Raw genomic sequence first — 15,422 nt, forward strand, 5'->3', positions numbered from 1 at the left:
CAGAATTCCTGGCCTCTTCTTGAAGAGCTCCCAATAATTCTAAACTTCTGAAGCCTGGACATTGTGACTTAATTTGCTTTCAAGCCAGCCTTGGTTTAAATTACTCAGTTTATCTCAAGCCTCTTTAAGACCCATGGTTCTTGTTTATTCTAGTGAGCTTGAGCTGGCAAGAATAATACTTGTCATGTGAAAAGTCCATTAGAATGCTCTAGGAAGAGTGAGGCTGGGGAATCAGAGACATATTATTATATTTTAAAATCTGCCACTTTCCTGTAATAGGAGGGATGTGGGGGGAGACTGCCTTGTTTTGGCTTCTTGGGAAAATTTAGAAAATTATTACAATAGACATAGTAGTAGTTGAACACATGTTGTATGCTAAGCACTGAATTTGGAATTGTACCAAGAAAATATCACATGTCCTCTAAATTTTATTTTTCACTCATGATCACCTGGGAGATTTGGATTCAATTTCTTTGGGGAAATAGAATTGGTAGGAGGAAACAAAGACCACAACACCCATTTATCTGTTGAAATAATCTTTAGCCATGCAGTTCTTTCCACTCATTAAGTTTATGAGGTCATTATCATTCTTTCTACCCAATAGATAAGCATACTGAAACTTTGGGCCTTTCCAAAAAGTCTCTATAAGCCATTGGAAAGGTGGACTGAAGCACTCCTTGTTTTAAATTCTACCTCTTTTCAGTCAGAGATAGCAGGATTTTTGTAGTATTATTAAAAGACAGAAACCAGCTGTAAAATCGAAATGAAGGGGCATATGTTTTCTTTTTACAATATCTTCTGAAGTTTCCCATGACTTTAAAATGCTGAGGTGTTTTTTCACTATTTTTACAAAAGCATGTCTAACCTGTGTAGATTTGTGACTCAAACATGACCAGTTGTTTCTCTTTTCTGGTGAATTTGATGCCTTCCACTACTACCTTCCACCGAGTGAAAGTAAAAGTCATAAAACAGAAATATTTACCAAAGTCAAGAAAAATTCACAGGCTAAACAAAGGGGCAGAAAAGCCTATTACCTTTTTCATGCTTCAAAATAAATGATGAATGCGTAGTTGGTAATTCAACTTGAGAAGATTTTGATATTTGTCCTCATTCCTTAAGTTTCTAGATTTCTCTATTTTTAGGCAAGAACAAGCCCTGGGTAAAATAATACAAGTTATGAAAAGGAATGTACAGTTCAGCGTTTTTATCCTTCTGAAGTGCGCTTTCTACCAGCTGCCATGGAAACATGGTGTAACTCGTTTCTTGGATAGTCTCACTCCTCTTGAGTTCCGGCCGTCCGTCCGTGAGAGCTAGTGAGCTCATTACAACTTGGATCAGAGTCCTGGAAAGTTAGCTCCTAGGGAAAGTGGGGGCTGGCCTCCCATGGGGCACGGGAATAAGGGGGCTTTAGATTTAGTAATCTTCATGCATACTTTAGCTACACAATCATCTCAAGCTTCAGCCTGGGACAGTGTCACATTGTTTGCAGCTGTATCGCATCTTGAGGTTTCTATGTGCATCCTACACACTTTCACAGAGCAGAAACTTATCTCTTCCAGCTGTAAGCCAGAGACAATGGTGCTGCAGATTCCCAGCAACACATGCAGACTCAACGCAGGCAGTTAACTCTCTTGAGTAGGACTTTCAAGGCACCAGAATTCCGTTGCAGTTCACTGATGGTTGGTTACTGGATATAGATTTGCATGGCTTCTGTAGCACTGTGGTGGATACTAAACATTTTCCTTGCTGCTTTCTTCTGGTACTCCTGAATCACTGTTTGAGAACAGGTTGGACTATGGTGCATAGAAAACTGGTGGCAGAAGGCTTGTTCTCTGCAGTGGGTTGGAGGTAGGCTGAAAGGGTGTCAGGGAAGATTAACTAGAGACAGAATGTGTCATACTTAGAAGGATTTGGAAGGAAGGAAAAGTTAGAACTGCTTTAGGGAAGCTGAGAGCACTGCTAGAGCGGGAACCTTCCAGATGCTTGTCTCTGATTCTGTTTCATAGTGATTCATGCCGTGAAAGAATCGGATCATCCTTGCTTCTCCAACTTGGATCTCTAGTTCCTGGAAGTTGCCAATTCTTGATATGAACTGTGAGATTTGGTTGGCGCTTCTGACCTCATTTAGATCATTTGTTCTGAATTCTGAATAGAACCAGGAGAATTAGAAAGGGGAGTAGAATAGGGGTCATAAGAGAGAGACCTTAGTTTTATGAAAGAAGGAAGATGGTAGGAAACTAGGCTAATGAGTTAATAGGCAGTTGAAAAGGAGCATTAGAAAAAAAGGGGGGAAAGAAGAGAAACCTTGTACCAGTATCTTCTACCAAGATGTTTGGTTAGCACATAGATTGCACTCAATACTTTTGTATAAGTAAATGAATGAAAGACAATTTGGGGTTGGAGGCTTATCCTTTGGAAACTGCTACAGGCTGGTGTTAATGGAGAAGGGATGTATATTTCACTAAACTTGCATTTCCATGTCTCTGCAATGCTTATTTTGTAAAGAGCCAAAGGCACTCAATTATGAATGTGTGTGAAGGAACTCCACACTAGCAAGTATAGGAAAAATCTGATAGTATTGATGAATGGTGTTACACCAATCTGGAGGAGAGGACAGGAATTGGTTTCTCATGTATTAATGTCACAAGACAACTCTTACCATGAGTTGGCTGAGACTGCTCAAAAAGGTAAGCAATGATGACTGGGAAGAAGAGACAAAGGAAGAACCACCACTCTTAGGGGAAAGAGAATGAAGGGCGACCCAGATAAATCAAGTTCTACTCACCAGAGAACAAAGTCTAGGGAAAAGTTAATTTATTATACTTCGAGAAGGAAGCTGTGCATATAGCCTTTCAAGACACTCTTAGATGTTTTTAATTTATAGGATACCTTTTGTCGATGTTCTTTATAAATAAGAGACCCACAAATATATCCCAGAGGTGAGTTTTTGGTCTAATTGACTGTAGCAGTTATTAAATATTCTCCTAAAAGCCCACAAAATGGAATGTAGCAAGATAGAAAGTAAAACACAAGACAATCTAGGTTTTTTTATAAAGGAAATTTATCCTTGAAGTTTAACAACATGGAACAAGACAATTTATTAAAATGTACAACTAAAGATTTAATTGTACTTGAACATCCATATGAATTACCTGGGGATCTTAAATGTTGATTCTGATTCATAGAATCTGGGTGGGGCCTGAGATTCTGCATTTCTAATAAGCTCCAAGCAGATACTGATGCTGTTGGTCCTTGAATTACACTTAGGCTAACATGGACCCACATAGGTTCTCTTTGGTAAGTATTGGTAGCCACCCATGGTAAGAAGGAGGTGAGGGCTTCCTTCTTATCTACATCTTGGCTGCCAGGTTATAATGAAAGCAAGTCTCAGAACAAGTTCTGTCTCATATGAACATTTATTAGGCAGGGGATACAAAACAATCTTACAGCCAGAGGCACAGTGAAGTCACGGCACTGCTTTTTTGAGTGCTTGGTGTGAGATGTTCTCACAGTCTACACAGGGCACAGTCCTCTATCACAGTGGTTCTCAAAGTGTGGGTTCCAGAACAGCAGCAGCAGCATCACCTGGAAATTTGTTAGAAATTCAGGTTCTCAGGCCCTCCCCAGACTTACCGGATTAGAGAATCTGGGGGTAAGGCCTGGGAAATCTGTATTTTTAAACTAGCCCTCCTGGTGATTCTGATGTTCATTCAAGTTGGAGAACCATTGTTCTAACGGCAGGATTCTGTCAACCACCTAATTGAATTCAGGCAACCAAAAATCCAATGAACTACAACTGGACATTTTGGAATCCAGCTTAGGGCGGGCACCATTTCTAAAGATGAAGGGCCTACTAGATTCTTCTTAAACCCTGTTAATGTAAAGGCAGGGAATGTTTCTAAACCTTTTCCAACAATCCTCATATTTCACAAACCACTAATATCACCAATGCAAGCCTGTCTGACATTAATTAGGATAATTAATGAAACCCCTGGTGTAATAGGAGCTAAATATAGCTGAATCACTTAAAGCAGCCGCCTCTGGAGTGAAGCTTTTTGATTAATTGCTAGCCAACCACCCCTGGAGTGTACATTCCTGATTAAGACAACTGACCGCCTCTACAGTGTAGTTTAAGCTAACACACACATACATCATATTGTACTGTCCACATGAGGGTTGTTAAGAACTCTTAAAATTTACTTTATTAAGGTATAATTTAAACACTCTAAAATGCTTCCATTTTAAGTTCACAGTTTGAATTTTGACAAATGTATACTCCTGTGTAACCACCACACCAATTAAGATATATAATATTTCAATCACCTAGAAAATACCTTTGTGTTCCTTTGTGGTCAGTTACCCACTCCCAGCCCACCCCAGGCTACTATCTGTCATTGTATCTGAGTTTTATCTGTCCTACAATTTCATATAAATGGAATCAAACAGTATGTATAGTTTTGTTCCTGGATTCTTTTACCCAGTTTGATGTTTTTTTCAGATCAGTTCACATTGTTGCGTTATCAGTAGTAGTTCCTTTTTATTGCAGAGTAGTATCCCATTGAATGACTGCACTACAATTTGTTTATCTGTTACCCTATTGATTTGTTTCCAGTTTGTGGCTATTATGAATAACGCTGCTATGGACATTCGTGTACACATCTGTTTGTGGACATATGTTTTTGTTTATTTTGGATACATATCTAGGAATAGAATATTTGGATCATAAAATAGATACATGTTTGATTTCATAAGAGACTGCTAAACAGGTTTTCCAAAGTTGTCATACTGTTTTGCATTCCCACAAGCAGTGTATGAGAGTTCCAGTTGCTCCATATCCTGACCAACATTTGGTATTGCCAGTCTTTTTTTTATTTTTATGCTGAATAGTTTAAAGTAAATTACAGACATTGTTTTCCTTCTCCTAATTTAAATTCAGGCTTTTATGTTTGGTCTCTGCAAAAACCATAAAGCTAAAAATGCTAACCCAAGTGACTTGGATATGGATTAAATTATTGCCTTTTCCTAATACCCCATTGGTTTTGTGGGTGCCATTTGATTAGGGCAGTTAGTCATGTTTGCCAATATGTTTTTTCTTTTTTTCATCATTCTGTTCATTGATTCATTCAGTCAGTCAATCAGTCCCCTACCTGTATTAGACCTGCTTTTTCAGAGATCTGTTAAATGTTAAGTTGCTAGGAAAGATGACAGAAGTAGGTGACAGGGTTCTTGTCTTCAAGGAGATTTTTGGAGCTGGATTCCTGAAACATACGTACACAGAAATGCTAGAAAAGAAATGTAGTCCAGTGTCTATCAAGGCTTGTACAGACTTGAGTAAGGACATCATCTAAATATAGCTTCCTGCTAGATGACATGAGTCAGGGCTTGACAGACAGGTGACTGTAGAAACCACAGTAGTATAAATTGTTGAGTTGTTACTCTATGCTGAATATTACAATGATTGCGCCTTGGAATATAAAGCCAGATGTTTAATTCCAATTATATTTTAAAATTTATCTCCTATACATAGATATACATATATGTTAAGTAAAAAAAAAATACTCGAAATGTTAACAGTGCCTATCTTTGGGTTATGGGATTATGGATGATTTGTTTACCTGATTTTATATTTTTCATTGATTTCTAAGTTTTCTACACTGTGCATGTATAACATTTATAATCAGAAAAAAATGTTATATCGTCACTTGATTGTTAAGTTCTTATAGCTATTTCAATAATATATTCCTTGTTCTCTTTAATCTTCCGTAGCAAAGATTCACTACAGTAGATGCAGATTATGGTCTATAAAAAAAATGTCCATCCTTCTTTTCCCTCTTTGGAATAAGGACTACATGAATGCCCTGCAGGCTATGCTGCTGTAGTCCTTCACAGAACTTAGCTTTCCTGATTATCAAAGGGCAAAAGGACACATTGACAGAATTTCACCTCCCAAAGCTTGGAGCATAGACACAATTTTTTAAGGCTATTTTCATGGTGGTTGTAGTTGTTGGCAAATCATTGGGGGGTTTTGTCTGTGCTTTCTGATGAAATAACAAATTATCTTTGTTTCTTCCCTTTTTTTCAGCTGACCTGAATAATGTGCGGTTCTCAGCTTATAGGACTGCCATGAAACTCCGAAGACTGCAGAAGGCCCTTTGCTGTAAGTATTAACCAGTACTTAAAGATCTTGAGAATTTTTCTTTGCTTAAAAAAGTGCCTTGGGGATATTTTCACTTGGAGAAGAGAGAAATAGCTATCACAAGTCCTGCTGCAACATAGCATTCATTCTTTAAAGTATCTTTGGCCTAGTGTTTGACTGTTGGACTATTTTGTTTATTGTTCAGAATCAATAATTTCTGTTACCATTCCTCAGCTACTAATGTTAAAGTAATAAGATACTGATAATTTTTAATTTTCCAACTAATAGCATTGGCATCCATAATTACCTTTATGAAACTTGCATCATTTCTCCCATTCTACCTTTGTTTCTTCCTTTTGCAAAATGTATTTGGTTATTAGATGACTATGACTATCCTTTTTTCTTTTTTGTGACACGGGAGCCTTCAGAAGACTGTGACTATCTTATCCAAACCCACATTCACAGATGTGTGTGGTTTATTAGCTTGAATGCTGACATTCAGATGAATGCCGTGATAGAGGAAAGATGACAAGATAGCTTTTCTGCTTTTTTGTCATATATCTGTGGGAAAATTCTGAAGTGTTATATAGCTCTATCATTTCATCAGATAGTTTATGTATAGCTCTCTGTTATCAACAAAGTGAATTATGGTATAATATTGTTTGAGTGTCTATGTGCATTGATGATATGCCCGTGAAACAGACAGGCACAGTTTCTATCCTGATGGAACTTACAGTCTAATGGGATGTCCATAAAATCTGGAGACATAGGAAAATGTACATGTAAGGTCATCAAGAATGTCTATAATCGATAAAAAAATAAAGTGGTATTGTCTATATTTCTTGGATTTATGGGCACCCTGAGGAAGAGTGAAGAGATAGTTTCGATGTCATGTATTTAGTTGTGTAACAGTGGAAGAATGTGAACAGCTAGCTGTGTGGGGTGAGGTTCAGAGAAGGTTTGTTTGAAGAGGAGATGTCTAAGTTAGGTGAGTCCAGAAGGGTAAGTAGAGCTCACTGTAGGAAGAGCATTCTAGTCAGAGGGAAGGGAATGAGAGGAGGAGCCCAGAGAAAGCATGATCTACTCAGAAACTGAACATACTTCGGCGTAACTGAAGCACAGAATTTCAGGGAAGGGCCATTGGGAAATATTAGGCTGCAGAGAGAAGCAGGAGGCAGATTGTGAAAGGGTTTTTAAGTCCAAGTTAAAGAATTCAGAGGTCAGTGGGGAGCCATTCAAAAGGTTTTGGCAAGGGAATGGCATGATTAGATTTTCAATTTAAAAGATCATTTTGGCTGTGAAACAGAGCATGGATTGGAGGGTTGTGGGACTGACAGGAAAGAGACCTGTTGCAGTAATCTAAACCAGCAACATGGTGGCCTGAATTGGCAAAATAGGGATGGAGATAAGTGGAGAAACTTTAGAAATATTTAGGAAGTGGATTTGACAGGTCTCAGTGATTTTATTTGATGTAGTAGGTGAAGGGGAGTCAAGGAAGACATTAGGTTCTTGGCTTGGGATATCAGGTAAATGGTACGCTTGCCTGGTAGAGTTGGACATGAAGCTGTGGTGCTCAGGAGAAATATACAAACAATATTTAGGAATTATCAGCATGTAGATGCTGCTTGTAACCATGGAGAGTTTGAATGTCTCCAGGGGAGTGTAGAGTGAGAAGGGAAGAGTTCTTCAGGACAGAGATTGAGCAACCTATAAAGGGGACTGCAAAGGAGTAGCCAACGCAGGAGGAAAATCCTGTTAGGTTATAGTGCTACCTACATACTGCATAGGGAAAAAGAAGAATGAACCTGTCAGCAGGGCCGGATGTTGCTGGGATGTCAGGATGAAGTTGGGGAAAATGTCCATTGGATTTCACAACAAGGAGGTCCTTAATAACTTTGGTGAGATTTTAGAGCCACAGTTGAGGTGGTGTAGTGAGCTCAAAAGTGAATCAAGAATGGGGATGTAGAGATGGTTGGTATGGACCATCCATACCATTTGGAGAAATATATTTGTGAAGGGGAGGGCAGTAGGGTGGTAGCTAGCTGGAGGGGCTATGGGAGTTAATGGAGATATGTATGCATTCATGCATCATTTAAAGATAGGGATGTGTTCTGAGAAATGTGGAATTGGGAAAATGGGGAATTTGATATTATGAAAAAATTTTGGCCATTTGAGGTGATAACCTTGTAATAAAGTTAAGCTCTGAATGTAGAATGATTTCTTTAAATTTTCACTGTTAAAGAAATTTGAAATTCTCAGCATTTCCTTTCTGAGTGTGACTTTTCTCATACTTGAAAAAAAATTCAAGTATAGCAAAATTAAGGTGTATTTATCTAAATTAAGTACTGAATTCTCAAGAAGGCTAGGAGGATGTCATGCATAGTAAGAATACAGAATGAAGAGTTTGCCAGTCCTTTATTATTAAAAACATGTGATCACATTACTAACTTTTCAATAGATGATTTAAAAATTTCCTCTTAATTTTATATTTGCTTAGGTTTACCTTCCAGCCTTTTTGTCATTTTTATGCCTGAAAAACCATGATAAAGAGCTATTGTTTGTGGTACAGGCAAATAAAACTTGCCCTGACTAGCCTTTCCTACCAAAGGCTGCTTCTACTAACTCTTACTTTAATGAAAATTAATGATGTTTATCTCAGTGATTTCCTGATGCCAGTGAAGAGTTTGAATTACAGATGCCTTAGAAAACATGCACTGCCACCTCTATTAAGCACTTGATCTTATTTCTTTCACTTCCCTATCAAAGTTTCAATATTGCAGAAAACCGAACAACACAGTTTTATCCACTATAGAGAATTCACTATTTAAGTGGAGAGCATCACCATTGGCCTATAAGGTCTCCAGTTTGTAATCAGTTAAATGTTGCATGACTCCATGTTGCCTTTCAACACATTGTGAATGAAAATTAAGCTTGATAGAAAAGCAGAAACAAAGAGACAATCTTGGTAAGAAAGATTTATTAGCTGCTTAATATGGCTGATACCCCATCGAAAGTTATGAGGAAGATAACCTAAGCTTTTTCTTTCTCGATTTGTAGTTCTGATGACATTCCATAGGTGTGTAGCTTCTAAAATTAAAAATATAGGCAACGTCTAAGAGCAGAAATAAAAATGCAGTTAACAAAGCAAGTGTATTTAGTTTATTAGCGTGTGGTGGGTTGGAGACAGCCCAAACCATAGGGCTAAATATACTGCAGTTGATACGTGTGACAAATATTCTGCAAACAACAAGAAACAGAGAACAATTTGCCTGTGTTCAGCAACTAAAGCACACATTATAGAGATTTGGTACAGCCTAGAGTTGTCGGAATAGTCACAGCTTCCAGACTAACCCTCACCATGACAAACCAGGTGAAAAATGTACTCCCTTCTCAGTAAATGCACCTCATCTTTTGATAGTGCACTAAGGGTGGCATTAGAAAGGGTTCAGTTGCTAAAGAAGACTCATAGGACCCACAATAACATGGCTTACAAATCTACAGTCTACTGCCAGAAAAGGCTACATTAGGACAAGAGCATTAAAATCAGGATATGGATCCACAGCCACAGGCTGCCTGCACAGCAAGGCATATCAAGAGGCCAGTATAATTATTTTGCATCTCCCCTACAAAAATCTACTTTTCTATATATGCCATGTATTATTTTTCATATAGGTGAGAGGCCATTTCTCTGTTATTTCTGAGTTAAAAACATTTTGAGGGCATAGGCAAGCTAATTTTCTCAGTTGATACGGTTTAACAGATTTTGGTGCCCCAGAGAGAGAGAGAGAGAGAGAGAGAGAGAGGTCCTGTAACAAGATCTGTCTGTCTCCTAGGGGAGATACCATAGTCCTATTTAAAATGTGTGCAATACCCATGAGTTGCACACTAGAGGAAGAATGGTTGGCCCTCAGTTGTGATGCTGAAGCTGTTAAAGAGTACCTCGCAGGTTCCATTCCCCAGATGTCAGTCTAGGCAGCTTACCATCCTTATTCTTCCTCCTGGAGTTGGATGACCTTGAAATGTTCTTCTTGCACTGGGGGGTCTTTTTCATCAGTTTATCTTTTCTATTGAAAGCAAATTCTACCTGGCCATATATTCCTAGCCCAGCCCCTAATTCTTCCAAGTTCTTTTATGTCAAGGGGTCCAGTGCTCTTTGATTCACCAGATATGTTGTTGCCATTGAGAACTAACATCTTTAATACAACTAGGAAATAAATTCAAGACACAAAAATGTTGTCTTCCAAGCTAAAATCATGCGAAGAGTAGTTACTCCCAAATGGAATTTGGTTTGAGTACGCTGCAGAAATTTCTAAAACCATCCACATCAAATTTCTGGCTTTTCAGTCTGAGGAAAGTAGGCCCACCAAATTAAATTTATTTCTCAATCATCCAAGTGTCTAAGTTGTCCCTCTACCCACTTACGGCTTTTCATGCAAAGTAATGGAGCAAATTGCTATTTTTATACATAATATTATGACAGATGAGGCATATAGCACATAAACCTTGTACCACATACCCAATACCTTTTTTAAACCTTTATCATCGCAATTAATAGCCACACAATGTTCATTCAAGTTGTTATAAATCATTGTTCTCCAGATTTGACTGCGTTAATATTCCCATAGGGTACTTTCCAACACAGATGCTTAATAGCAGATATATCCTGTGAAATAAGAACCCAAAGACATATTAATTAATATTAACCAAAAGCCACAGTAACATTGTTTGATGGAGTCCTGGTCCTAGTTAGAACGCTCATCTCTTCTTCCAGTGTGTTTGATAGGTTGGTCTGCTGTTCCACTCACTTCCTGACTCTTTCAAGGAGGAGAAGGTTTTAACAGAGTTCTTCAACCCAAGGGGCATCTGAGTCTAAACTAAGGAAGCATGTTATTCTCTTATTTTAAGCTTCTCCCTAGACACCAACATTATATTGGACTTTCCCTTTGTAAAAATCTATTTGGTGGCTTCTTTCCCTTCAGAAACAATCTCACCTTTTTCCTTTTTCATTCATTTTAATCCAAACCCCCACCCCCAGGCACAAAGTACAGACAGTCCCCAATTTATGAAGGTTCAACTTATGAGTTTTTGACTTTACAATGGTGCAAAAGTGATACTCATTCAGTACAACCATACTTCTAAATTTGAATTTTGATCTTTTCCTGGATTAGCGATATGCAGTATTATACTCTCTCAAGATGCTGGACAGTGGCAATGAGCCACAGCTCCCAGTCAGCCACGTGATCATGAGGGTGAACAACCATAATCTACAGTGTTCTTTGTTGCCAGACGATTTTGCCCAACTGTGGCCTAATGTACGTGTTCTGAGCACATTTGAGGTAGGCTAGACTAGGCTATTATGTTCAGTAGGTTGGGTGTAATTAAATGTATTTTTGACTTACTATATTTTCAACTTTCTATGGGTTTATTGAGACTGTCGTAAATTGAGGAGCATCTGTATGTCCCTTGGGTTCAGCCACTGGCTAGTCCATATTTAGCTGGTAGCAAGATAAAACATTTGTGACAGCCCTAATTAGGCAAGGTACAGGGAAGGAGTGATCCATTTCATTGATCCTTGTGGAATTCTTGTACTTAAGTTCCAACTGATAGCCATAGTACTTTGTTTTGGAATATTACCAGCTGTTGAGATTCTAATTGTAGCCCCAGTCAAGGGACTACTAGGTCTGGCAGCGAAAAAGAAAATTGTGGTGAAGTAGGTGGTGAAACGCCTGTAAGTTCCCAACTTGAATTATCTTTTTAATTGTAATTGGTCTCACAGGTGTAGCCCATTTATCAAAAGTGATAGTTGCTCAGGATTTTTGGTTGGAACTCCATCTGCAGGCCAGAGAAGGTGAAGCTCAGCTGAAGATTTCTGAACTTACTTTAGCTTTTGCTAATACAACCAAAGAATTGAAATTTTAGCAGCCCTGCCATCAGTTTTCAGTTGCCTTTTAATCCATTTTGTTAGCTTTTTGGGTTAAAGTTCTACCACTTTCAGACTCCCTTAGAAAGTTGTATCTTCAAACATTTTAAAAGCCTATGCTATTTTAAACCGAGGGTAGCTTGGCAACCAGTATCAACAGTTCATTTTCACCTCTTGTGAGAATCATCTTTTTTTTTTCTTTCTAAATAATGCCTTAGTCATGTTTTTGGCTAATAACGAGTTGGGGGTCCTCTAAACAATCTCACTACTGATGCTAACTACACTGAGGGTGACAGTTAAACAGAGTTCAGTTGCTAAAGAGGACTTGCAGGACCCAAATGACAATGTTTACAAATCTAAAGTTCATTGCAAGAAAAGGATAAAATATAACGACAACATTAAAGCCAGGATATGTGTCATAGCCACAGGCTGGCCTCACAGCATAGGGTCCAGAGAGGCCAGCTTCTAGGTCTAATTGCCCTCTCTCTGCAAGGACCACACCAAGATGCATTTTCTCTCTTGAATCCAGCCACTGATATGAACACAAAACACCACGGAAACCAGGGAGCACAAAATAGAGTTTCAGCCAAGGTTTCTTATATCCTGCTGGTAACCTAGGCATATTCTTCCTATGTAGCCAGCCCCAAATGCAGTTGGCCTCTGCATGTCTCACCAAGACCAGTTAAAAATAGTCAGTGTTATTGTTAGCAATAAACAGTAGTGATAGCCTGTAACCCATGGCTATACCTCAACACATGTCACTTTTTTTCATTGCTTTGACCAGGGCTCTGCATTGTGTAGATATTTTAGCAAAAATTAACCTTCACTGCACAAATGACTACATCAATGCACATTGACTTTATTGCTGTGCAGATTTGCTTGGAAAGTCTTCCAACCTTAAGTATAAGCTGTCTGTAGAATGGTGTGAATTCAACAATAGCCTCCTCTTCTCACAAGCACCTTCTGCTGCCTGGGCAAGAAAAGTCAGCAGATACATAGCAGTTCTTCCACCATTACCTGCTCCTTTCTCTGTCTGTACTAATTAGGGTACAGAATTATTTGTGTATCGACATACAATATCCGGGTTGACCCATAGGATGAGCTTAGGGTTGTGTGAGTACCGTGGGACTTTTTTTCACAACTAACAAACTTTTTGGTGCTTCTCTTTTCTCCCATTACTGTCATTAGTATGGAATGCAGAATGGTTCTACTTTTCTGTAAAGTCAGTAAGGACACCTTCTGCTACCTACCTTTCTGCTTTTCAATATATACCTCTGATAAATCAGGAAATGTAGGTGTCCTGCCATAACACCCAGAGCAAGTCTCCACATCTCTGGTCTCAGTTTCCCCAACTGAAAAGTGATTATAAAGGTGCTTTCTAGCTCTAAAAGTCTATGATTCTGTTAAAAAAAAATAAAATCTGTCTCAGCTCTGCATTTGTAACATACATAGAAGGGGAATATAATTCTCATTTGAACCTACAAGGTTGAAGGGATGATTAGGCCTCAGGAACTATTAGTGAGATCCTTGTGCTTAAGTCCTCCCTCCCCCATCATTGTTTGTTTTTTCTGCGCAGCCAGGAGGATCCTGGAGAGGCAGTCATTTTTGTCCTGTCCCCACCTTTCTCACCCCCACAGGCCTCATGCATGAGGGGCACCATCAAATGGTCCCTGTTCTCCAATGGCTTCAAAGTCTATAGCATCCTCTACTGTAAAAATATTTTTGAAAGAGAGGGTGTATTAGAATACTTGGTCTTTTATACAGCTTGAAAAATATATCCCCTAGTGAATATGCTAAAGGATATATATTTTTTTTCAAATGGAAATTCCTAGCTTGAGGAAAAAGGATAGTTACACAAAACTGTGTTTGCTGGTTGCTTATTGAGACTTCTAGAAATAGCTAATCATTATGTTTAATGTTTTATCAAAAAATCTTGGTGTATTCGAGATGCTCATTTTGAAAAGCGTTATGCCTGTATGGCAATTAAATTGCCCCTTACTGATTTTCTCACCTCTTTTCAGGCCCATAGCATGGGCTGTGTGTGCCTAAATAGAAGTCTTTTAAAAATTGTTCCATGAAAGTGGAGTTCTGTTTGATATGTTTGTTTTGGGAAATGTGTTCCTTAATCTTCCATGATGGATTGTTCTTGTGTTTAACTACATCCGATTTTAGCAGAGCACACTGCACGGTATTTCTCTTCTGTGTCATCTTCTGCTCCTGTAATTTCAGAGCAATTGCTTTGCCCCCCTCTGGAGCTATTTATACTCCAAATTTTGTGTTCTATGTGTTACCCATTCACCTGTACAGAGATAAGAACAGACCCAATAACATGAAATTCATGCAATTTTGCTCTTTGTTTGTCTCCATCATATGGGTAAGTTAGACTCCTAATACAAAAGTGAGTCTAAAAATTCTCACTTGTTAGCTCTTATATCCTTGAATCAGAAGCAGAATGTTTGTAATGATTAAAGGATAGTAACAAAAAAAGAAAACAATAGAAAAAACTTCAAACCACCCATGGCTTCCTTCAATATATAAGGAAACATGTTGGGAATATTGGTTTTTCGAAGAAATCCATTCCTCCTCTCTTGCAGTAATGGGACTGGTGTGCTGTGTTTCTAAGTGTTCTCACTACCTGCACTTGAAAATGTGCCATCTGAGGAAGTGAAGCACACAGAAGAGAGAGAATGAAAATTTGAGTCTTTTGTCCCTGGACCTCTCTCCAGCCTCCCATGCAGTCTCCATTCAGCCATGCCCTCCTTATGTCCTCCTGGGTGCTTGCATTGTTATTTTTTTGTTTTTTACTCTTTTTTTCCACCTGACTCCTTCTCAAATCAATCTCCCAGGTTATGTTCCTTTTTGCCACTTCAGACAGAGTCTTGGCTTCCATGAAAAGAGATCATTTCTCTATCTTTAGAGTAATTCAAAGCAAAAGGAAAGTGGCCTTCCCTTTCATAGAAGGAATGCTAGTCCAGGACATTTTAGCAAAACTGGTACATGGGAACACAGAGCTTTTACTCACTGGGATGAAAGACAAAGAAAAAAAAAACCTTCTGTTCCTACCACCAGGTCTCCTTCATGCTTCCAAAGGAAACTCTGGAGTTTTCTGTTTTCCTTTTTTAAAAGAGAAAAACGTGTGCTACATAGATCTTAGCCACTATTTTTGTTTTTATCTTAATATTTAATTAGAAGTAGCTACAAATAACTAGTAAAATACACTAAAGCCTTAAATTTGCTTTTCTTTATTACTGGGAAAGCTATTTACCAACTAGGATGACCTGTATTTATCTGAAGCTGCATTTATAATTGCATTGCCCTTTTCCCCTAGATGTGTGAGAGATTTACTTAATTAGCATTGATTCCTTG

At 38.4% G+C, this 15,422-nt stretch overlaps 1 protein-coding gene across 7 annotated transcripts in view; it reads left to right on the forward strand.

The window, feature by feature from the left end:
- The window catches only part of DMD (dystrophin), a 1,602,346-nt gene that overhangs the window by 1,496,488 nt on the left and 90,436 nt on the right, over nucleotides 1-15,422 (forward strand). For all 7 annotated transcript variants that reach the window (XM_069463910.1, XM_069463912.1, XM_069463911.1 and 4 more), the window contains one exon: nucleotides 6,083-6,157. In XM_069463910.1, the coding sequence (XP_069320011.1) occupies nucleotides 6,083-6,157 (75 nt within the window). The remainder of the gene's footprint in view (nucleotides 1-6,082; nucleotides 6,158-15,422) is intronic.

This window comes from Eulemur rufifrons, chromosome 30 (genome assembly GCF_041146395.1).
Source record: "Eulemur rufifrons isolate Redbay chromosome 30, OSU_ERuf_1, whole genome shotgun sequence".
Taxonomy (NCBI): domain Eukaryota; kingdom Metazoa; phylum Chordata; class Mammalia; order Primates; family Lemuridae; genus Eulemur; species Eulemur rufifrons.